We start from the raw sequence: 23,846 nt of genomic DNA on the forward strand, positions 1-23,846 counted from the left end.
GTGGTTTAAAGCACAACAAGATATTGGCACTCATGGAGAAGTTTGACCTTATGACATTATCCCGATGCTGAAAAGTTTCTAAACCTTCTGAACTGATCAGTACTGTAGGCGTCATTGGTGCAACTGTCAGCAGTGTTACAGGATTCAGCTGTTAAATGTTTGGTGAGTGCATACCTGAGGTGGGTGTTTGAAGACAAACTGCTGCACCAGTTGCTAATCATTAACCAGTAATGTAATCTGATAAAGTGAACCACTTCTGGAGACGTGAAGCAGGGTCTAAAGCACTGCCAGAAGCCTTTGCAGCCATGAAGGAAGCAGCCGCCGCCGCCCTTCTTCTCGTGATAGGAGGTAGGAGGGGGCGGGCAGTGTGTGAGGGGAAGTGGGCGAGTGTGTTTTTATAAGGTAACCTAGAATAAAGAAAAGTTTAACTATTCCACGTGGAACAGGGTGTAAGCTCTCATATATTATTGATTACTGAACCTAGCAAACGCTTCCCATAAATGTAACCTGTTGATAAAACTTTTATATTTATCCATGTAAAGAAATTGAAGTCAAACCCCACTACCTACCCTGTAATATGTTGTGCGGAATTTCGCTTTCACTGTAGCAATTAAGAACAGGTCTATTTATTTTATTAGTGTGTATCCATGAGTTTAATTATCACTAAAAGCGACAATCATGGGTATGCGTGTAAGATTCTAGTTTGCAAAGTGCAGTCATGTACAATAGGGATTCCTCGAAGTGTACTTAAAGAGTTGCTGACATATAAGAACATTTCTAACAGTCGTCATTGTGTGAGCAAATGGCAGAGCAACACAACTATTGCAAATTATTTTTTTGAATTCATGAGTGACAGTTTCTGACTCACACCTGGCTTGTTCTCACGCACCTTCGGGCGGGCTTACAAGATATTCTTGGCTCTACTCAGAGTTGGGTGGCAAAAGAAAATATGCCGATTAGTGGACACAATGCTGCATTTTCTTCTAGAAAACCTACATCTGTAGGAATTACCTGGTTTACTGCACCTAATGCACAAGTTAATTAGGGGGAGGAAGGTGTGTTTGGCACAGGGTGGAAATCCTCCCATTTCCTTCAGAAAATGTGACAACTGCACAGCAGCTGTTATAAATAGCATTACTTTTGTACCACAAAATGTACTTTGTATAAGATAGATCATTACAAAACTACATTATGTTTCATCAGTGTTTCTGTTGTAAACAAAGAACCGTATTTTTAGCTCTTGCACCTTAATTTGAGGTGTTATTCATTCCGTGTTTAAAATTAATGATTATATTTAAAAGTCTAAATAATAAATGCTCTGACATTCCTCTTTGATCCTTTTCAAAGAAAGAGTTAGGTTTTGAGTGGCTTGTGTTTTTGAAAAAAAAATATATATATATTAACCTGCCGCTCATCATATAGATTATTGTCTCGGACATGCCAATCACTTATTGATTCACACTCGATTTTATTCAAAGTTTCCTCAGTGATCAAACAGATGGGATAACAAGTTTGAACTCGATAACTTTGATAGGTATCAAAATCCAATGTGGGGTAAGGTTAGAATGTTGGAAACCGGGATTACATGGTTAGTGGACAGCTGGTGATTGCTTTTAGAGCTCAATGATCTGTCCATCTACTCCAGAAAGCTGGCTATGAAGCCATGACTAGACTGCGCTATTCAACCACACCACCAGGAGCCCGTCAGTTTGTTGAGACACTCATATTTGTCAAATAGGTATTGATGGTAATAACCCTCCACTAATTGTAGAAAACACTTGTTTTCTTAAGAAGCCCTCACCCACCAAGGTTGCCCCTTGGTGGCATGCCTCATCATTGGGTCCATCTTGTTCCCTTGGGGAATGAGGTGTGCTGCGACCTACCAAATATGTGGGAGCACAAAAAGAGATGCTAAAATATTATAAAATTATGAAAATTAGGAGTCGTGTTGGGGGGGTTCTATTCATATGTGGGGAAACTTAAAAAATACCTGCCTAATAGGTAACTTTCTCATGTCTAGTCGGCATGATTAAAAACAGGGAGAAGGTGGGGGGATAATTATGTATCTACCTTCTTAGGGTCGACATGTTTCAACCCTTCCCCTCAGCTTTTAATCAGGACCAAGGATCCACTCCTATGGTGCTGTTAAAGTTACTAGCACTCAAAGACTCTGCATACTACATACGGGTAAGTGGTTATACCTACTTGGTATTCACAACTTTTACTCCGTAAGATATACTCTGTAAAAAATAATCATGAGAGGGCTAAGCTGCCACAGATATGGCAGAAAGCATTGCACATATATACATGTCTGTTAGACCTGACATCCTTGGTGTAATCTCCCCTGTCTTTTTTGCCTCTGCTTCCCATGTTTTGACTGTATGCTGGTCTCTGTTTTTGCCGTATTTGTTACTCTGGGCACTTTACCACTGCTGACCAGTGCTAAAGTGCAAGTGCTACCTGAGTAAATTGCATGTGTAATTGTCTTTTCCATGATTGGCATATTTGATTTACTAGTAAGTCCCTAGTAAAGTGCCCTGGAGGTGCCCAGGGCCTGTAAATCAAATGCTACTAGTGGGCCTGCAGCACTGATTGTGCCACCCCACATGAGCAGCCCTGTAAACATGTGTCAGACCTTACACTGCAGTGTAAGTGTATAGTCTCGCACTGCCAATTCGACATGACTGGGCCCTGGTTTGGGCCTGGCAAGTATGCCCACTTGCCAGGCCCAAACATTCCCTTTTACACATGTAAGGCAGCCATAAGGTAGACCCTACGTATCCCCATTGGCAGGGTGAAGTGTATTTTAAAGGTAGGACATGTACTGGTGTGTTTTACATGTGCTAACAGTAAAATACTGCCAAATTCGGTTTTCACTTTTGCAATACCTATCTCTCTCATATGCTAACATTGGGGTTGCCTTTATATAGGTTTTAAATAGGTTTGGGAGCAGATAGAGATCAGGAGTTTGGGGTCTCTGAACTCACAATTTAAAAACACATCTTTTGGTGAAGTTGGTTTTTAAATTGTCTGTTTGAAAATGCCACTTTTAGAAAGTGGGCATTTTCGTACTTAAACCATTCTGTGAGTCTACCTTGTGTATTCCCTGTCTGGGTAAGACTGATCGTTGGGCTGTTTGTGAATCCCCTCTAGAGAGAGACACAAAAGGATATTGGGTTTAGCCTGCCTATCCTGATGAGCCATCTGGTCTAGAGTGGACGGCGGAGTGGTCACTTACACCTGACTGGGCTGTGTCTGCCCTCAGACAATGCAATCTCCAAACCCCTGGTATGTGTCTGAGGCCAAGCTTGGGCAAGACAGGATCTTGTGAACAACAGAGACTTTCTTTTGAAGTTTGCCCACTTCAAAGGTATAAATGGGTATAAGTAGTGGACCCAAAACCCCAGAATTTCAGATTACTTCTGGAACCAAGAGGAACCTCTGCCAAGAAGAAAAGCTGAAGAGCTGAAGGAGTACAGCCCCTTTGCCTGTGGCCGTGCTTTGCTGGGTTTACCTGCAGTTGCTGCTTCTGCCTGAAAGAGGACAAAGACTGGACTTTGTGGTATATTCCTGTTTGTGAAGAATCGCCAAGGGCTTGGATTGAGCTTGCCTCCTGTTTTGAAGCCTCAGGGCCATCAAAGACTTCCTTTGCCAGCACCTGGACTCTCTGCTGAGACTCCTGCCCTGCCAAGTGGTGCGCCATCCAGTCCCTGAGTCCTTGAAAGGTGAAACTGGTAGAACAAGGACTGAAATCCAGGCACAGGAAGCTGTGCATGGCAAAGTTTAATGCACCCCCAGCAAAGCAGCTGTAAAAACAACACGGCACCCATCTTGCGGCAGAAATTGATGTATCACATGCATCTCTGCTGGGAAATCAATGCTTCACCTGCTTTGCAGCTGCTGAAAACTATGGCAAACCCCACGCAGCATGGTTTTCCATCACTGTGCAGGCGGATTTCTCATGCATCATAGCTTGGAGTAAAAATAATTGTGAACCTGCACGGATCAAAGGTGCCCTGTCTGGAAATGGCTGCATCGCTCTCTTGTGGGAGAGAAAAGCGACACATCGCCTACCCGACTGGAGATGCAATGATGCACGACCTCACTTCCAAGTATGGAATCGATGCATCGCTGACTTTTCCGATGCACGCTCGCCGCAGCTTTATTATTGACGCAATCCAGGTACTTTGTGTAACAACAACGTTTCCATTGTTTTCTATGGAGTAAGAATCTTTTTATTTTAAAAATTAATATCTTGACTTAAGTATGTTGGATTTTTGTTGTTTTGATCTTGTTTGATTTAAATAAATATTGCCTATTTTTCTTACCTGTTGTGGTGTCCATTTTGTTGTGTTTTCACTGTATTACTGTGTGTTTGGTACAAATACTTTACACTTTGCCTCTGAGATAAGCCTGACTGCTTGTGCTAATCTACCAAGGGAGTGAGCAGGGGTTATCTTAGGTGTGTATCTCCCTTACCCTGACTAGAGTGAGGGTCCCTGCTTTGACAGAGTGGAAACTGACTGCCAACCAGAGACTCAATTTCCAACATAGGTGGCCAGCGGTTGGGATTGAACTTTTATTTGTACCTGAAATACTGTGATTAAGTGTACATCACTGTTTTCACTAGAGACCATTACGTGACCACATACTACTTGTTTTTGATTTTTTTCTTTTTGGACTTTCTCTACTTCCAATTTTTTGTGATTTTTGAACTTCTCATTGGGAACTCTCTGAACTGCTTTGGAACTTTGCCCTTTTAAGTACTTGCCAAAATGTGTCAATCTGTAGAAGCACCAGCTGTGGCTACAAAGGCTGCTTTTGAGTTGGAGAAACTGGAAGAGTACAAGTGGCTCAACTGAAGCAGTTTTGTAAGGATCTTGCCTCCCAATCAAGAGCTCCTCCAGGAAGGAGGAACTGCAAAAGGTGTTGAGGGCCTGGGTGGCAGTCAAGGAGGCAGGGGGAACACAGAGGAGGATGATGAGGGTGGGGAGGTGCAGAGTAAAAAAGAAGCTAACTCCAGAAAGTTTTCACTAGACTGGTCTCGAGACGCTATCTAAATATGGAGCTGGGTTAGTGCGGCTTTTGTGTTAAAAAAATGGGGCAAAGCTGGCTCTAACGTTTCCTACATTTTGACCCTAAAGTCCATTAAGCCTAGGGTGTTGCATGTAAAGTGGATGAGATGGATAGGAGAAGGCATCAGACAAGGAGAGTTGCAGAAGTACAAACCGTGCAGGCAGCACAGGATATGGAAATCACTAACAAGGGTTTTATATTACAATTCTTTAGACACTAAACTCGATGTTTCCAATTGATTCCACTTTTAAGTTATCACTTATTAAATGTAATAAAATAACCCAATGTTATCCTGTAGGAAATGTGGACCTTGTTGTAGTGAAAAAACAATTTAAAAGTTTTTCACTACCAGGACTTGTGAAAGTTAAAAGTACATGACAGACATTTTAAGTACACTGAACTCTGCCCTATGGGCCTCCTAGGGCCTATCCTAGGGCCTGCCCTAGGGATGACTTCTATGTATTAAAAAGGAATGTTTAGTCTATACTACACACAGGCTGGCATGTCTAAGACATGTTTAAAAAGCTACTTAAGTGGGTAGCACAATCAGTCCTGCAGGCCCACCATTGAATTTACAGACCCTGAGTAAATGTAGTACCACTTTACTAGGGACTTACAACTACATGAAAGTGCTAATTGAGTCTAAGCCTATTTCACCATGTATTGGGGAGTGAGCACCCACACTTTAGCATAGATCAGCATTGGTAAAGTCCTAAAGTCAACAAAAACGAGATCAGCAAAAATGAAGGAGTATGCAAAAAAGTTTGGGGAAAGACGACCCGAATGCTGACAGGTCTGACAGTGGGCTACCATCCCCCACAACTAATAATCCACTTTCTCATAAGTATGCAAGGTGGTTTAAAGGACAAAAAGATATTGGCACACAGAGAAGGAGGATGAGGGTGAGAATGTGCAGAGTAATCCATGTGGTGTAGTGGATGGACCTGTTCTGCTTGGAGGAGGGTCTCCAGGGCAGGTAGCAGAGTGTCATCCAAGGGTCTGACTCCTGAGGAGTTGCAGGACAGACAAGCAGAGAGGGTGCACCTGTTTGAGTTAGAGAAGCTTAAGATGGAAGAGAGGAGGCTGACCATTGAACAGAAAAAGATGCTATTGGCTCATGAGCTCAGTTTACGGGAGCTGGATCAGAGGAGCCAGTCTAGTAGAGATGGTGGCAGCAGTACCTCAGTGCAGCCTAAGAGGAGGTTATATATTTTTAAAGCTCTGGTGAAGAATTACAAGAGGGAGGATGACATCTATCTGTGGTTCAAGGGGTATGAGGCTGCTCTCCATTTGAACATGGTCCCTGAAGCACTTTGAGGGGATCCTCAGGGACTCACCTACTTTATTATGAAGGATACCCTACTCACAAGATATGGTCTCACTCCTGAGCAGTAGAAGGACAAGTTGAGGTCCTACGAAAAGAAAGAATCCCGTACTTGGCTAGAATTTGTTGACTCTTTCTGCAGGTCAGTGGATGGTTGGGTGAAGGGCAGTAAGGTAACAATTTATGAGGGGCGGTACAGTTTGATTGCTTGGGAGCATTTGAACATCTTTGTTTTCCAGATCTGTGCTAGCACCTAATCGACAGCAAGCTGACTGATCCCAGAAAACATGCTCAGGAAGCGGACCAGTGGGAAAGCACCATGGTCCAGAAGAGGTATGGGGGAGACTCCGCAGAGAGCAAAAGGTCTCCATCAGTAGAAGTGGGGGGGTAAGTGTAAACATGGGGAGTTCTCTCAAGTTCCCAGGGTAAAGATTTCAAGCCCCCAGTTGAAAAGAAACCATGGGTCTCTATAGGGAAACCTACAGAGAGAGGTCCCCGCAATGCTTTGCATGTGATCAGGTGGGTCACATGAGGGGGGATCCCAAATTTCCCAAGGGGCCACAGGCACCCACTGGTGCACAGTCACAGGGTTTGGCCAGTGTAACTCTTTGGGAGGAGTTGGTTCCAGGTGGGTGGGAGTCAGCTGAGATGACCCTTGTCTCACTAGGGGACAGTGAGATGGTCCAGAGGGCCCTCGTGCCTGAGAACCCTGAAAATACAGGCAGTGTGTGACCATTGATGGGTAGAGGCTCTGAGACACACAGGAGCCAGTGTGACTACTGTGAGAAGTCACTTGGTGTCTGAGGAGCAGGTAGTTCCCCATGCGCTTTACCAAGTAGTTGCCCTAGAGAACTCTGAGCGCCTGTGCAAAGTGGCGCAGGTTCCCTTTGAGTGGGAGGGCCTCAGGTTCCTTGAAGGTAGCTGTAAGTCCAACCATGCCTATAGATTGTCTGTTTGGCAATGACCTTGAGGATTCGCTTTGGAAGGAGGAGGAACACAGGTCTCACTTGGAGATGTTGGCTCTGCCTGGGTGGGTGTGTGTGTATCCACCCGGTCAATGGCAGGCCGTCAGGGTGATCAGGAGGCCCCGGAGCCTGAAAGAGTGGCCCGGAGGTGTCTGTCAGAAGGAGGAAGGGCCAGGGGTGCGGAAATCCCACTCCAGAGATTCCACCGGTCTGGGAGGAGGCTGAACCTGAGGGGGAAGCCCCAGAACCTATCAGTGGGAACAGATGGCTGAACTGGGGGAGGTCACTGAGCTGACTTAGTGGCAGCAGGAAGGGGGACCCATCACGGAAGCCTCCTTTGAGGCACAGAAAACATCCCCTACCCCTACTCTGAAGGGTTTGGGTCAGCAGGGTGCAGACCAGGCGTCTGGCAAGGAGTCTGATTCACGCCTGAAATATTGGGAGAGTGGCCTCCTATATAGTGAGCCTAAAGTTGCTCAGCCTGGGGCAGCCCATGAACTGGTGGCACCCCAGTGCTTCAGAGCCTTCCTATTGGGTTTGGTTCATGATGTGCCTTTAGCTGGGCATTTGGGGAAGGACAAGACCTTTGAGAAGCTTGTCACCCACTACTACTGGCCCCAAATGCACAGGCACTCTGATGCACTTTATAGGTATTGTCAAACTTGTCAGGCAAGTGGCAAGAGTGGGGGGAAATGTAAGGCTCCCCTTCAACCACTTCCTGTAGTCAGCACCCCTTTGAAAGCGTTGGTATTGACAATGTGGGACCTCTGGGTAACAGGTTCATCCTGGTCTTGGTGGACCATGGCACCAGGTACCCAGAAGCCATTCCTTTGAGATCAATCACTGCCCTTGTGGAGAGACATGCATTGGTGTTTTTTTTTACCCATATGGGATTCCCCAAGGTGGTGGTATCTGACAGGGGTACGAACTTCATAACCACTTATATGAAGTCTCTGTGGAAGGAGTGTGGGGTGACCTATACGTTCACCACTACTTGCCACCCATAAATAAATGGTCTGGTAGAGAGATTCAGTTGCACCTTCAAAGACATGATTATGGGCCTGTCAGAGCCCTTGAGGCGTAAGTGAGACATACTCTTGCCACGTCTTCTGTTTGCCTACAGGGAGGTGCCACAAAAGCGTTTTGGATTTAGCCCTTTTGACCTGCTGTATGGCCACTGTTAGACTTGACATTCTTAGTGTGGTCTCCCCTAACCTTTTTCCTCTATGTCCCAGGTTGTTGATGTGTGCTGGACTCTCTTTTTGATTTTTGTTATACTCTGGGCTCCTCTGTTAAATGTATTTGTAATTGGATTTCCTGATTGGCATTTTGAGTTACTAGTAAGTCCCTAGTAAAGTACACTAAAGTTGCCCAGGGCCTGTAAATCAAATGCTACTAGTGGGCCTGCAGCACTGATTGTGCCACCTACATAAGTAGCCCTGTAAATATGTCTCGGACTGGCCACTGCAGTGTCTGTGTGTGCAGTCTTGCACTGCCAATTCGACTTTGCAAGTGTACCCACTTGCTAGGCCTACCCCTTCCCTTTTTTTACATGTAAGGCACCCCAGGGTAGTCCCTAGGTAGCCCCATGGCCAGGGTGCAGTGCATGTTAAAGGTGGGATATATACTTATGTGTTTTCCATGTCCTGACAGTGAAATACTGCCAAATTCGGTTTTTACTGATGCAAGGCCTGTCCCTCTCAAAGGTGATCCTGGGGCCTGCCTTTAAATCTTATTGAAGTACAGATTCCCTTTGAGAGCAGATAGAATTGTATAATTTAGGGTCTCTGAACTCACAATTTGAAAATACATCTTTTAGAAAAGTTGGTTTTAAGATTGTGTATTTGAAAATGCCACTTTTAGAAAGTAGGCATTTTCTTGCTTAAACCATTCTATAACTCTGCCTGTTTGTGGATTTCCTGTTTGGGTCAGTTTGACAGTTGGACAGCTTGCACCTCTCTCTAGACAGTGACACCAAGGGGATTGGGGTGTAGCCCGCATATCCTGATGAGCCATCTGTGCTGGAAGGGAGGGGAGGAGTGGTCACTCACACCTGAATGGGCTGTGTTTGCCCTCACATAATGCTGTCTCAACCCCCTGGTGTGTTTCTGGGGCCTGGCCTAGAGAAGAAAGGATCTTACAAACACTTTGGACTTTACTATGAAGTTTGCCAACTTCAAAGGCAGAAAGAGGTATAAGTATTGGACTCAAAACCGCAGACTTGAGATTACTTCAAGGATTCAAGAAGAACCTCTGCCTGGAGAAGAGTTGAAGAGCTGAGGAGAAGTACTGCCCTGGTCTGTGGCTGTGCTGTGTTTGGCTATCCTGCAGTTGCTTGCTTCTGCTTGTGCAAGGGGACAGAGACTGGACTTTGTTGTATTCCTGCTTCAGAAGTGACTCCAAGGGCTTGGAGTAGAGCATGCTGTTTTTATGCTTTTAAATACTACTTTTTATATTTATGTTGTGGATTTTTATTTTATTTGGTCTTGTTTATTTAGATAAAATAATTACAATTTTTCTAAACCCTGCTGTGTCATTTTGATGTGATATTACTGTGTGTTGGTATAAATACTTAACACCTTGTCTCTGAGTTAAGCCTGCCTCCTAGTGCCAAGCTACCAAGAGGATGAGCAGTAGTTATCTGAGTGTGATTCTCCTTTACCCTGACTAGAGTGAGGGTCCTTGCTTGGACAGGGGTGTAACCTGACTGCCAACCAAAGCCCCCATTTCTAACATTGGTGATCAGTGGTGAGGATCTGAACTTGTATTTGTAGTTCACCTACAATGATTAAGTGTACACTACAGTTTTCAGTGCAGACCATTATGTGACTTTTTCCCCTACTTCCATATTTTTGATGATCGCTTCATTGATCTGCTTTTGACTTAGGGAAACTGAAGACCTATACAGTGGCTCAGTTGAAGGAGTTCTGCAAACATCTTTCCTGCTCCATTAAAGGTTCACCAGGAAGGAGGGGCTGCTGAAGGCAGCCAGGGAAGCTGAGGGGCACACAGAGGGGGAGGAGAAGGATGAGGATGTGCAATCCATTCAATATGGTATAGTGGGTGGGCCTGTTATGTCCAGGGAGAGGGTCTCCAGGGCAGGTAGCAGTGTGTCATCCAAGGGTCTGACTCCCGAAGAGTTACTGGACAGACAGTCAGTGAGGGCTCAACAGTTGCAGTTGGAAAAGTTTAAGATGGAAGAAAGGAGGATGGCCATAGAGGAGAAGAAGCTACTGCTGTCTCATGAGCGCAGCTTGAGGGAGCTGGATCATAGAAGCCAGTCCAGTAGGGATGGTGGCAGCAATATCACAGTGCAGCCTGAGAGGAGGGTGCACAATTCTAAGGATCTTGTGAAGGATTACAAAAGGGAGGACAACATATTATTGTGGTTCAAGGGGTATGTGTCTGCTCTCCATATGAATCTGGTTCCTGAAGCTCATTGGAGGGTGGGTCTGTGGAAGCACTTTGAGGTAGAGGGGAGGGATACTCTGACATCCTTAAGGGATCCTCAGGGTCTCACTTACTCTGTCATGAAAGATGGCCTACTCACAAGGGATGGTCTCACCCCTGAGCAGTACAAGGACAAGCTTAGGTCCTATAAGGAGAAAGAATCTCAAACATGGCTGGAATGTGTTGATTCTTTTCTGCAGGTCATTATATGGTTGGGTGAAGGGCAGTGAGGTGACAACGTATGAGGGACTTTACAATTTAATTACTTTGGAGCACTTGTAAAGTTTACATTTTCCAGAGCTGAGCCAGCATCTAATTGACAGTAAGATGTCTGACACCAGGAAGCTTGAGCAGGAAGCAGACTGTTGAGAGAGCAACAGGGTCCAAAAGAGGTATGGGGAGACCACGCCAAGGGTGGGCAGGGTCCCTTTCAGAAGAAAGGGGGGGATAAGGGTAAAGAGGGAGAGTTCTCAAAAGGGCCCCAACCTAGTTCTCAGTGTAAGAATTCCCAGCCCCCGTGAGAAGAAACCATGGTTCTCCAAAGGGAAACCTGCGGAGGGGGGGTCCCCGCAAGTGCTTTGCATGTGACCAGGTGGGTCATGTGAGGGGGGACCCCAAATGCCCCAAGGGTATACCGGCACCCGCTGGTGCTCAGTCACAGAGTTTGGCTAATGTAGTCCTTGCGGAGGAGTTAGTTCCGTGTGGGTGGGAGACAGCTGAGATTACCCTTGTCTTGTTAGGGGACAGTGAGATGGCCCAGAGAATCCATGTGCTGGAGAACACTAAGAAGTACAGGCAGTGGATGACCATTATTGGACAGAGGGTGGAGGCTTTGAGAGACACAGGAGCCAGTGTGACTACTGTGAGGAGTCACCTGGTGTCTGAAGAGCTGATAAATCCCTGTGTACTTCACAAAGTAGTTGCAGTGGACAACTCAGAACGCCTGTGCAGAGTGGCGCAAGTTCCCTTTGAATAGGGGATCTCAGATTCTTTGAAGGTAGCTGTGAGTGCAACCATGCCTGTGGATTGTTTGCTTGGTAATGACCTGGAGGATTCCCCTTCAAAGGAGGTGGAACACAGGTCACATTTGGAGATGTTGGGTCTGCCTAGCTGGGTATGCGTATCCACCCGGTCAATGGCAGCCCGTCAGAGTAGTCAGAAACCCCAGAGCCTGAAACAGTGTCCCAGAGGACTGCCAAAAAGTGGAAAGGCAAGGGGCTTGGGAAACTGTCCCCAGACGTTTCCACGGACCGGGAGGAGGCGGAGGCTAACGGTGACACCCTGGAGCCTACAGGGGAAGAGGTGGCTGAGCTTGAGTAGGTCCTTGAGCTGTCACAGTGGCAGCAGGAAGGGGGACCCACCAGAGAAGCCTTCTGTGAGGCACAGAAAACATGTCCAACTCTAGTGGGTTTGCAGTAGCAGGCGGCAGACCAGGTGGCTGGCAAGGAGCCAGGATCTCACCTGATCTTTTGGGAGGACGGCCTCCTATAGAGTGAGCCTCAGGATGCTGAGCCTGGGTCAGCCTGTGTGTTGATGGTAACACAGTGCTTCAGAGCCTTCCTACTGGGTCTGGCTCATAATGTGCCTTTAACTGGACATTTGGGGCAAGACAAGACCTCAGGACAGCTTGGCACCCACTTTCCCTGGCCCATAATGTGCATGAACTTGGAAGCTCATTGGAGGTCCTGCCAGACTTGTCAGGCAAGTGGCAAGAGTAGGGGGAAATACAAGGCTCCCCTCCAACTTTTTTCCAGTGGTTAGTACCCCCTTTGAAAGGGTTGGTATTGACATTGTGGGGCCTCTGGATCCCAAGACAGCCATGGGCAACAGGTTCATCCTGGTCTTGGTAGACTATGCCTCTCCTCTGAGGTCAATCAACTCCCCTGTGGTGGGTTATGAATTAATGGGGGTTTTTACCCGCACGGGTTTCCCCAAAAAGTGGTATCTGAAAGGGGTGTCAACTTCATATCTACTTATATGAAGTCTCTGTGTCAGGAGTGTAGGGTAACATATACGATCACCACTCCTTACCACCCCCAAAGCAATGGTCTGGTTGAGAGATTCAACCGCACCTTAAAAGGCATGATCATGGGCCTGTCCGAGCCCTTGAGGCGAAAGTGGGACATCCTCTTGCCATGCCTTTTGTTCGCCTACAGGAAGGTGCCTCAAAAAGGGCTTGGATTTATCCCTTTTAGTTACTGTATGGCCACCCTGTCAATGGACCTTTGAGTCTGGTGAAGGAGGGCTTAGAGAAAGCCCCCAGTAAACCTCCTCAGAATGAAGTTAGTTACATGCTGGCCTTCAGAAATCAGACTGCCCACTTCAGAGCTCTTGCACAAGAGAACCTGGAAGCAAGCCATGAAAACATTAAATGGTGGTATGACCAGAATGCCACACTGGTACAGTTTCAGCCTGGGCAAAAAGTGTGAGTAATGGCGCCAGATAAGCCAAGGGTACTCTAGGACAAGAGGACTGGGCCATTTGAGGTGGTGGAGTGCAAGAGCGAAGTCATCTACCTGGTGGAATTATGGACTCCCAGGAACCCCTTAAGTTTTCTGCATGTGAACCATCTCAAGCCACACTTTGAGCAGACTGAATTGCCCATGCTCCTAGCAACAGATGATGGAGTGGAGGAAGAGAGCAAGCCTCTTCCTGACCTCCTGTCTGCTGGAGAGAAAATAGGTATGTGGAGGGAGTGAACCTCTCCACCTCCCTGACCTCAGAACAACAGAGGGACTGTTGCCAGATATTGGGTGTAGTAGGCTGGCCTGGCTTATAGTTGGTACCTGATGGTACTTACACCTTGTGCCAGGTCCAGTTATCCCTTATTAGTAGATTAGTAGTGTTCTAGCAGCTTAGGCTGATAGAGGTAGCTATAGCAGAGCAGCTTAGGCTGCACTAGGAGACATGCAAAGCTCCTACTATATTGCTTATATCATATAGCACTATATCATAAGAAACCAAGGGCCAGATGTATCATGAAATGGCCTTGCGAATCGCAAAGAGCGATTTTTAAGAAATCGCTATTTCCGAGTCGCAATAGGCTATGTATCATAATTGGGATTCGGAATTAGGGATTTCTTAAAAATCGCTATTTGTGGTTTGCGAGGCCCAAATACCGAATCGCAATTTGCTCTTTCGCAAATTGCGATTCGGTAATTGAAAATCGCAAATTTCTAGAACGCACACCTGGAGGAGCCTGAAGACATCACAAGCAGGAGGTGAGTCATCCCAGGCAGTTTCAGGTGCCACATCCAAACCAGCACTCAGAGAGAGTCAGCCCAGCCACACTTAGCAACTCTCTGAAGCAGGCAGCACACCAGAACAACCAAACAACCATGGACACCTCTGCCCAGGGAAAGGAGAAGGGAGAAAGGAAGCGCAAGCTGAAGCTCAGTGAGCAAGAGCTGGAGGTGCTGACAGAGGAGGTGGTGAGGAGCCATGACCAGTTGTTTGGCAAAAGCTCACTCCAGGTGCCTGAGAGTGAAAAACGCAGACTCTGGGCAGATATCCAGACAGAGATCTGCGCTGTTGGAGTGGCACAGCGCTCTGCAGAAGAAATCAAGAAGAGGTGGTACGACCTGTGGTCCCGTGCCAAGGAGAGGGTGGCAAGACGACTGCAGGAATCCAGGAGCATAGGAGGCGGAACACCCAGAGAGACACCCTCCACTCCGATAGAGGACCTAGTGGAGTCCACACTCCTCCCGGAAGCAGGCAGTGGGGTCAATGAGATTAACACCTCCGGCACACCAAGAACCAGCAAAGGTAAGTGCAATATTGAATTGTAACCCCATATGTGTATGCACAAAAGCCCCTTAGGAATTAGCAAGTAATGTAAAACATTGTGAGAAGTAGTCCATTCCACATCTTAGAAGCAGCACAACTATGCCTTATGGGAGTGGTAGTCCACAACCTAGAGCTGAAAGTAGCACATACAATGTAAGAGGCAGAGCGACACACAGAAGAACACAACACCCACAACACAGTGAAGAGAAGTGCCTGTACTTTTATTACCATTTTGTGACCTTAATTGTAACAAACATAACTGACATGCTGCATATTGTCGTTGCAGGTGGGCCAGGCCCAGCAGCCACAGCATGTGCCAGTGCAGGGGAGACAGACACCCATCTTCAGACTCCAATACAAGTGAGTCTCAGAACATTGTGCCACTCCGACGCAGGCCTAGGGCACTGCCAGACATGAGTCAGGACTCTGATGAGCAGCAGGAAGGCTCACAAACACCGTCCCCAACTGGCAGATGCACCCAGATGCAGGAGCCCCGCTCGCAGCAGACCACAGCACCCCACAGGATGCGGACATATGCAGGTGCACAGGCTTATGAGGCAGGTGAGGGAACATCCTTATTTGGTGGCCTAGAATCGGCTATGTTGCAGCAGCAGCGCCTGCAAAATAAAAAGACCACAGCATTACAAAGGCAGATGCAGCAACATAATGCAAACATGGGGGGCCTGCATCGCCAGCTGGAGTGTCTGAATGCCAACATTGAACAGCTGCATGAGGGACAGGTCCAGGCATCGCAGGACACAAGGGAGCTCACTACTGCTCTGAGGGAACTATGTCAGGAGCTGCGCCTTGACAGGGTAAGCCACCGCAGGCAGGAGTGACGCTTCATGAGCATGTTTGGAGGATTTTGTCGCTCTGTGACTAGGCTGGCTCATTCCACCTCCCTAATATCGCGTCGTGCAGTGGCTGCACAGGTTGAGGCAGCACACATCAGCAGGGATGTGGCCCAAGGACTTGTACAGATCACTAATGTGATCGACAATATAATGGGAAACCAGTCAGCCACACCTAGCGAGCTTGAACTGGGGGACACGGAGGACACATCCAGCCTCAGCAGCCTAGCTGTGCCCGCAATGGACACCAGACGGCGCAGTGCCAGGCACAGCACTGCCACAGAGGCAGACAGTCGAGGTGCCAGTGAGGCAACTGCGTACTCGAGTGGCGTGCGTAGCCGAAAGAAGTGACTGTAGTGGCCACAAGGCACTGTATGTGTGTCTGGAATGAGTACACTATGAAGGAATAGTGCTTTACTGTGAACTGCTATTGTTTTTTTTCACAATCACTTTTGTTGGTTTTCTTTGGACTAACATTACCTGACATTAAGGTAATACATTTACTCACTACAGGTACATTTTTCAGTGGATTTGTGTTTTCATACTTACATCTGAAATAGTTGTGTGTGATGTCAGCATGCCTTTGCCTTCCCTCTGCTGCACTGGTCCTGTCTGCTGGCTGTAGGGGTGGTATGGGATCATCATCCTCATCTGAGTCTGGCTCCAATATTTCCACAGGTATGCCCCTGGTGGTAGCTATATTGTGCAAGATTGCACAAGTAGCCACTATTCTACATGTTGGCTCTGGGCTGTACTGCAGTGCCCCTCCACTTTTGTGGAGGCACCGGAAGCAACTCTTCAGCAGGCCAAAGGTGCGCTCCACCACGTTGCCGGTGTTGCATTGTATCTCCGTTCTGCTGGTGTTGCAGGATTTAGGTAGGGCATCATCATGTAGGTGCGCACTGCGTAGGCACTTTCTCCTGGAAGGGACAGAGGGTATATTGAGTAACTGAGCCATCTGACATCAGCACGCCATCAATGCGCCAGTGTACAGAGTGTCAATACCTAGTAGATATCCTTCACCAAACTCTCCAGCTAGCATTCTTGTGTGAATGCCGCTGTGGCGAAAGATGTACAAATCATGGGTGCTCCCTGGGTACCTGTCCACAAGATCAGTTATGAAATAGGAGGCATGGCATTTCACCTGTATATTCATTGAATGTTGGTATTTACGGTTGCGGTTCACATACTCGGTGGCAGATGGTGGACATATTGCAACATGTGTCCCATCTATGGCACCTAGGACATGGGGGAACTGTGCTATCTGGTAAAAATCTATTTTTGTCTGCTGTATTTCCTGTGGGGTGTGCAGGAATTTGATGCACTGGTGTATTCTGCTCAGCATGGCGTTAATACATGCATTGAAAACTCTAGAGAGGGTACTCTGTGAGACCCCTCCAGCTGCTGCTATGACCCCTTGATAGCTCCCTGAGGCGAGTAGGTGGAGGGAGCATAATACCTGCCCATGGGTGGGGATGCTATGAGTCCTATGTGTTCTGCGCTGCAGTATGGGTTGTAGCTCAGCTATCAGATCAAGTATGGCTGAGTTCAACCTATACCTCTCAAATATTTCCTGCTCTGTCTGGTCAAAAACTGTAATGCGCACTCTGAAAATGCGCTCCTGTCTCCTCCTCCCTCTCCTCAGACCTGCCAAGATCCTCATCCTCCTCACCATGACGTAGAGTGCAGCCATTGTGGAAAAGAGTCTGAGGCATTCTGGGCCTCTTTATATAGGTTGCACCTGGTTACCACCTGGTTTCACTTAGTGGTATTTTGCATGTGCAAAATGCCATTCTGCGAAAAATCACAATTTGCGATTTTTTGATGCATCGAATTGCGACTTGGGTTATGCGATTTGCATTTTGCGCCTCTCAATTTCCTACTGGAAATAACGAATCGCAAAATGCGACTCGCAAAAACAGGTCGCAACGCAAAAAATCGCAATTTTTGCGATTTCTTATTTTTGGTTTGTGAATGCCTTTCATGCATCGTAGACCACGTTTTTGCATTCGCAAACGGCCAAATTTTGCGATTCGCACCGTTTGCGAATGCAAAAATCTTTGATACATCTGGCCCCAAGAAACACAATGCTCAGAGTTACTAAAAATAAAGGTACTTTATTTTAGTGACAATATGTCAACAGTATCTCAGAGGATATACTCCCTTAGGGGGTAAGTAAAATATACAAAATATACACACAAACCAAAATCAGGTAAGTAAACAGTTAGAAAAGTAGTGCAAACACTGTAGAACACAATAGAATGCAATAGGAAACAATATGCCTAGGGGCAAGACAAACCATATACTCCAAAAGTGGAATGCGAACCACAGATGGACCCCAAGACTAGTGTAGTGTGCGGAGGGTCACTGGGAGTGTAACAAAACACTAAGGGTGTCCAAGATACCACACCCCAAGACCCTGAAAAGTAGAAGTAAAGTTACCCTACTTCCCCAGAAAGACAGTAAAGTCAAGATGGGGGATTCTGCAAAGACAACAACTGACTGTAAAGCACTGAAGACAGATTCTTGGACCTGAGGACCTGCAAAGGAAGGGGACCAAGTCCAAGAGTCACGCAAGTGTCCGGGGGGGCAGGAGCCCACTAAACCCCGGATAAAGGTGCAAAAGGGCTGCCTCCGGGTGGAAGAAGCCAAAGATTCTGCAACAACAGAAGGTGCCAGGAACTTCGCCTTTGGTCAGAAGATGCCCCACGGCGTGCTGGAGGATGCAGAGTTGTTTCCATATAGAAAGACCACAAACAAGCCTTGCTAGCTGCAAGAGTCATGGTTGAAGATTATGGGTGCTGCCAAGGCCCAGGAAGGATCAGGAGGTCGCCCCTTGGAGGAGCAAACAGAGGAGGTACTCAGCAACACAGAGGGGTCATACAGAAGCAGGCAGCACCCGTAGAGAACTTGTACAAGCATTCAAGAAATCTGACCACAGCGGTCATCTCAACACAACAAAAGAGGGCCCCACGAAGCCAGAGGTCAACTCAGCGAGTTGGGCAATGCAGGACGGAGTGCTGGGGACCTGGGCTGTGCTGTGCATGAAGGAAGTCTTGCAAAAGTGCACAGAAGCCCTAGCAGCTGCAGATCACGCAGTACACACAATTACTGTCTAGCATGGGGAGGCAAGGACTTAACTCCACCAAATTTGGACAGAAGGACCACTGGACTGTTGGGGTCACTTGGATCCAGCTCCTGTGTTCCAGGGACCATGCTCGTCAAGATGAGAGGGGACCCAGAGGACCAGTGATGAAGAAGTTTGGTGCCTGCGTTAGCAGGGGGAAGATTCCGTCAACCCATGGGATATTTCTTTTTGGCTTCCAGTGCAGGGTGAAGGCAGACAGCCCTCAGAGCATGCACCACCAGGAAACAGTCGAGAAAGCCGTCAGGATTAAGAGCTACAATGTTGCTTGTAGGCTTCTTGCTACTTTGTTGCTGTTTTGCAACCGTCCTGGAGCAGTCAGTGGTCGATCCTTGGCAGAAGTCAAAGAGAGAAGTGCAGAGGAACTCTGGTGAGCTCTTGCATTCGTTATCTGAAGAGAAACCCACAGGAGAGACCCTAAATAGCCCTCAGAGGAGGATTGACTACCTAACCAGGTAAGAGCCTATCAGGAGGGGTCCCTGACATGACCTGCTGGCACTGGCCCCTCAGAGTTCTCCGTTGTGACCTCACACCTCTGCATTCAAGATGGCAGAGGTCTGGGGGCACACTGGAGGAGCTCTGGGCACCACCCCTGGGGTGGTGATGGACAGGGGAGTGGTCACTCCCCTTTCCTTTGTTCAGTTTCGCACCAGAGCAGGGGCTAGGGGCTCCCTGAACCGGTGTCGACTGGCTTATTCAAGCAGGGCACCATCTGTGCCCTTCAAAGCATTTTCAGAGGCTAGGAGAGGCTACTCCTCCCCAGCCCTTAACACCTATTTCCAAAGGGAGCGGGTGTAACACCCTCTCTCAGAGGAAATCCTTTGTTCTGCCTTCCTGGGACTGGACTGCCCAGACCCCAGGAGGTCAGAAACCTGTCTGTGGGTTGGCAGCAGCGGTAGCTGCAGAGAAAACCCCAGAGAGCTAGTTCGGCAGTACCCGGGGTCCATGCTGGAGCCCCGGGTATGCATGGGATTGGCACTCCAATACCAGATTTGGCTTGGGGGGACAATTCCATGATCTTAGACATGTTACATGGCCATGTTTGGAGTTACCATTGCGAAGCTACACATAGGTATTGACTTATATGTATTTCACACGTGTAATGGTGTCCCCACTCTCACAAAGTCCGGGGAAATTGCCCTGTACAATGTGCGGGCACCTTGGCTAGTGTCAGTGTGCCCTCACACTTAGTAACTTTGCACCTAACCTTCACCAAGGGAGGGTTAGGCTTATAGGTGACTTATAAGTTACTTAAGTGCAGTGTAAAATGGCTGTGAAATAACATGGACGTTATTTCACTCGGGCTGCAGTGGCAGTCCTGTGTAAGAATTGTCTGAGCTCCCTGTGGGTGGCAAAAGAAATGCTGCAGCCCATAGGGATCTCCTGGAACCCCAATACACTGGGTACCTAGGTACTATATACTAGGGAATTATAAGGGTGTTCTAGTGTGTCAATCAGAATTGGTGAAAATAGTCACTAGCCTGCAGTGACAATTCTAAGAGCAGAGAGAGCATAAATACTGAGGTCTGGTTAGCAGAGCCTCAGTGATACAGTTAAGCACCACACAGGGAACACATATAGGCCACAAACTATGTACTTTTCTACATTGGGTCAGTGAGCCTCCCTGTTTTCCTTGATCCTGGGGGTCACACACTTGTGTACACATGATGTTGGCACTGGGGACAGTCAATCTATTAAACAGAAGGTTTACAGGGTGAATGATAAGTTCAGGGTTAGCATCAAAGATGAGGTGTCTAAGATGTTAACCCTAGGGGTAATTGAGTTTTCTTGCAGTCCTAGGGCCAGCCCTTTGGTCTTGGTCCCAAAGGCTGCTGCTCCTCGTGGCACCCCAGAACTCCGGTTCTGCATGGACTACCAGGTTCTCAATGTGGTCACTATATGTGAAGCACACTCCTTCTCCTGAGTTGATGAGCTCATCGATTTGACTTCTGGGTATTAGGAGATTGCCCTAACTGAGGGTGCCAAAGAGAGGTCATTATTTTCTACCCCATATGGACACTTCCAATTTAAAGTTATGCCATTTGGGATGAGAAATGCCCCTGACACATTTCAGAGGTTGGTCAAGCCGGTGTTGACTGGGCTAGATGACTTTCAGCTCTGCTTGCCTTGATGATATTGCAGTGTTCAGTTCCACTTGGGAGGAACACTTGCAGCATCTCTGCAGAGTGTTGGAAGCCCTGCTAAAGGCAGGTCTCACTATTAAGGCCAATAAGTGCCAAATAGGGCGTGTTCAGTGGTGTATTTGGGACATCAGGAAGGGAGTGGCCAGGTGGCACCCCTACAGCCAAAGATTAACACCATTCTGTCTTGGGAGCCTCCCAAGACCCAGACTGAGGTGAGGGCCTTTTTAGGCCTCACTGGCTATTACAGGAAGTGTGTCAAGGGATATGACACCATTGTTGCCCCCTTGAATGAGTTGACATCCAAGAAGCAGCCAAGGAAGGTGATCTGGACAGAGGCTTGCCAGACCACTTTTGATGCCCCGAAGGCTGCCATATGCACACCACCTGTGCTGAAGGCACCTGACTACTCCAAGGAGCTTGTTGAGCAAACATATGCCTCAGGGAATGGTATAGGAGCAGTACTCTCACAGCTTAGTGAAGAGGGCCTAGATCAACCTGTAGCCTTAATTAGCAGGAAGTTACATCCCAGGGAACGTAGGTGGAGTAAAACAGAGCATGAGGCTTTTGCTGTGGTCTGGGTGCTAAAGAAGTAAGACCCTACTTGTCTGGGACTCACATCTGGGTTCAGACTGACCACAGGCCCCTCAGAAGGTTAATGCAGATGAGGGGTGAGAATCTAAAACTGTTGAGGTGGGCCATTTCCCTACAGGGGATGAACTTTACGGTGGAAGACTGCCCTGGTACAGAACACCCCAATGCTGATGGTCTGTCCAGATTCTTCCGCCTTAGTGATGAGAACTCTCCTGAGCTTGGTTAGTTGATCCCCACTTTCTGCTGGGGGGGGGCACGTGTTAGACTAGGCATCCTTGGCATGGTCTACCCTAACTTTTTGCCTTTGTTTCCCAGGTTGTTGATGTGTGCTGGATTCTGTTTATGCTGTTTTTGATTCTCTGGACACTTTACCACTGCTATCCAGTGCTAAAGTGCAAGTGCTCCTATGTAAAAATGTATGTCTAATTGGCTTTCCTGATTCACATAGTTGATTTACTGGTAAGTCCCTAGTGCACTAGAGGTGCCCAGGGCCTGTAAATCAAATGCTCCTAGTGGGCCTTCAGCACTAATTGTGCCACAAACATGAGTAGCCTTGTAAACATCTCTTAGACCTGCCACTGCCTTGTCTGTGTGTAGTCCTGTACTGCCAATTCCACCTGGCAAGTAGACCCACTTGCCAGGCCCAAACCTTCTCTTTTTATACATGTAAGACACCCCTAAGGTAGGCCCCAGGTATCCCCATTGGCAGGGTACAGTGTATTTTAAAGGTATGGCATGTACTGGTGTGTTTTACATGTGCTGACAGTGAAATACTGCCTAATTCGTTTTCACTGTTGCAAGGCCTAGCTCTCTCATAGGTTAACGTGGGGGTTGCCTTTAAATAACTTTTAAGTGCAGTTTCCCATTGAGAGCAGATGGAGATGTGGAGTTTGTGCTCTCTGAACTAACAATTTAAAAAAACATATTTTGGTAAAGTTGTTTTTTTAAATTGTCTGTTTGAAAACGCCACTTTTAGAAAGTAGGCATTTTCAGGCTTAAACCATTCTGTGACTCTGCCTGCTTGTGCATTCCCTGTCTGGGTCAGACTGACCATTGAGCTGTTTGTGAATCTTCTCCAGACAGTGATACAAAGGGAGTTGGGGTACAGCCTGCATATCCTGATGGGCCATCTGGGAGAGAGTGGAGGGAGGAGTGGTCACTTACACCTGACTGGGGTGTGTCTGCCCTCACACAATGCAGTCTCCAACCCAAGGCAAGATCTTGTGAACAACAGAGACTTTCCTTTGAAGTTTGCCTACTTCAAAGGCATAAAGGGGCATAAGCAGTGGACCCCAAACCTCAAATTTTTAGATTACTTCTGGAACCAAGAGGAACCTCTGCCAAGGAGAAGAGCTGAAGAGGACAAGGAGTACTGCCCCTTTGCATGTGACTATGCTTTGCTGGGTTGGCCTGCAGTTGCTACTTCTGCCTGAAAGAGAACAAAGACTGGACTTTGTGGTACATTCTTGCTTGTGAAGAATCTCCAAGAGCTTGCTTTGTGCTTGCCTCCTGTTTCGAAGTCTCAGGGACATCAAAGACTTCCTCTGCCAGCACCTGGACTCTCTACTGGGACTCCTGCCCTGCCACGTGGTGCCCTATCCAGTCCCTAGGCCCTTGAAAGATGAATCTGGAAGAACAAGGACGGAAATCCAAGCACAGGAAGCCGTGCATGGAAAATTTCTATGCACCACCTGCAACGCAGCTGTAAAAATGACGCACCTCGCAACTGAAATCAATGCACCACCAGCATCTCCGCTGGGAAATCGACGCATCACCTGCATCGCTGCTGGAAAAAGGACTCAACACCTGCTTGCAGCTGCTGAAAATGACGCAAACACACCGCAGTGCTGTTTTCCATCACTGCGTGGCTGGATTTCTCACCCCTCATTCCTGGGCTTCAAAATCATCATGAACCTCCTGGATCTGAAGTGCCCCGAAATTAATGAATCACTCTCTTGTGGGAGAGAAATACAACACATCGCCTACCCAACCGGGGAAGAAACAAAACATATCCTCACTTGCGAGGAAAGAATTGACGCATTGTTGACTTTACCTATGCATGCTTGCCCGTGCAGCTTTATTTTTGACGCAAACCAGGTACTTTGTGTAACTACAACGTTTCCATTGTTTCCTATGAAGCAAGACTCTTTTTATTTTTAAAATTAATATCTTGACTTGTTTAGGTAAATATTGCCTATTTTTCTAAACTGGTGTGGTGTCCATGTTGTAGTGTTTTCACTGTATTACTCTGTGTGATGGTACAAATACTTCACACATTGCCTCTGAGATAAGTCTGACTGGTTGTGCCAAGCTACCAAGGGGGTGAGCAGGGGTTGTCCTAGGTGTGTATCTCCCGGACCCTGACTAGAGTGAGTCTGAATGGAGACGCCGCTGGGCAGCGTCGAACCAGAAAGTGCTCCCAGTTGTGGCCACTAATTTGGGAAGGTAACGGTATAGTCTTCAATTGGAGACATCCGGCAAGGACGCATTGACAATACCAGCTACTTAAGGCAA

The 23,846-nt window shown here is 47.3% G+C and overlaps 1 protein-coding gene across 1 annotated transcript in view; it reads left to right on the plus strand.

Moving 5' to 3' along the window:
- The first annotated feature begins 267 nt into the window (after nucleotides 1–267).
- LOC138247416 (trypsin-like) overlaps nucleotides 268–23,846 on the plus strand; it is a 76,258-nt gene continuing 52,679 nt past the window's right edge. Inside the window, exon 1 of the mRNA XM_069202052.1 lies at nucleotides 268–348. Within this exon, the coding sequence (XP_069058153.1) occupies nucleotides 306–348 (43 nt within the window). The 5' untranslated portion in view covers nucleotides 268–305. The remainder of the gene's footprint in view (nucleotides 349–23,846) is intronic.

Source organism: Pleurodeles waltl, chromosome 7 (assembly GCF_031143425.1).
Source record: "Pleurodeles waltl isolate 20211129_DDA chromosome 7, aPleWal1.hap1.20221129, whole genome shotgun sequence".
Taxonomy (NCBI): Eukaryota; Metazoa; Chordata; class Amphibia; order Caudata; family Salamandridae; genus Pleurodeles; species Pleurodeles waltl.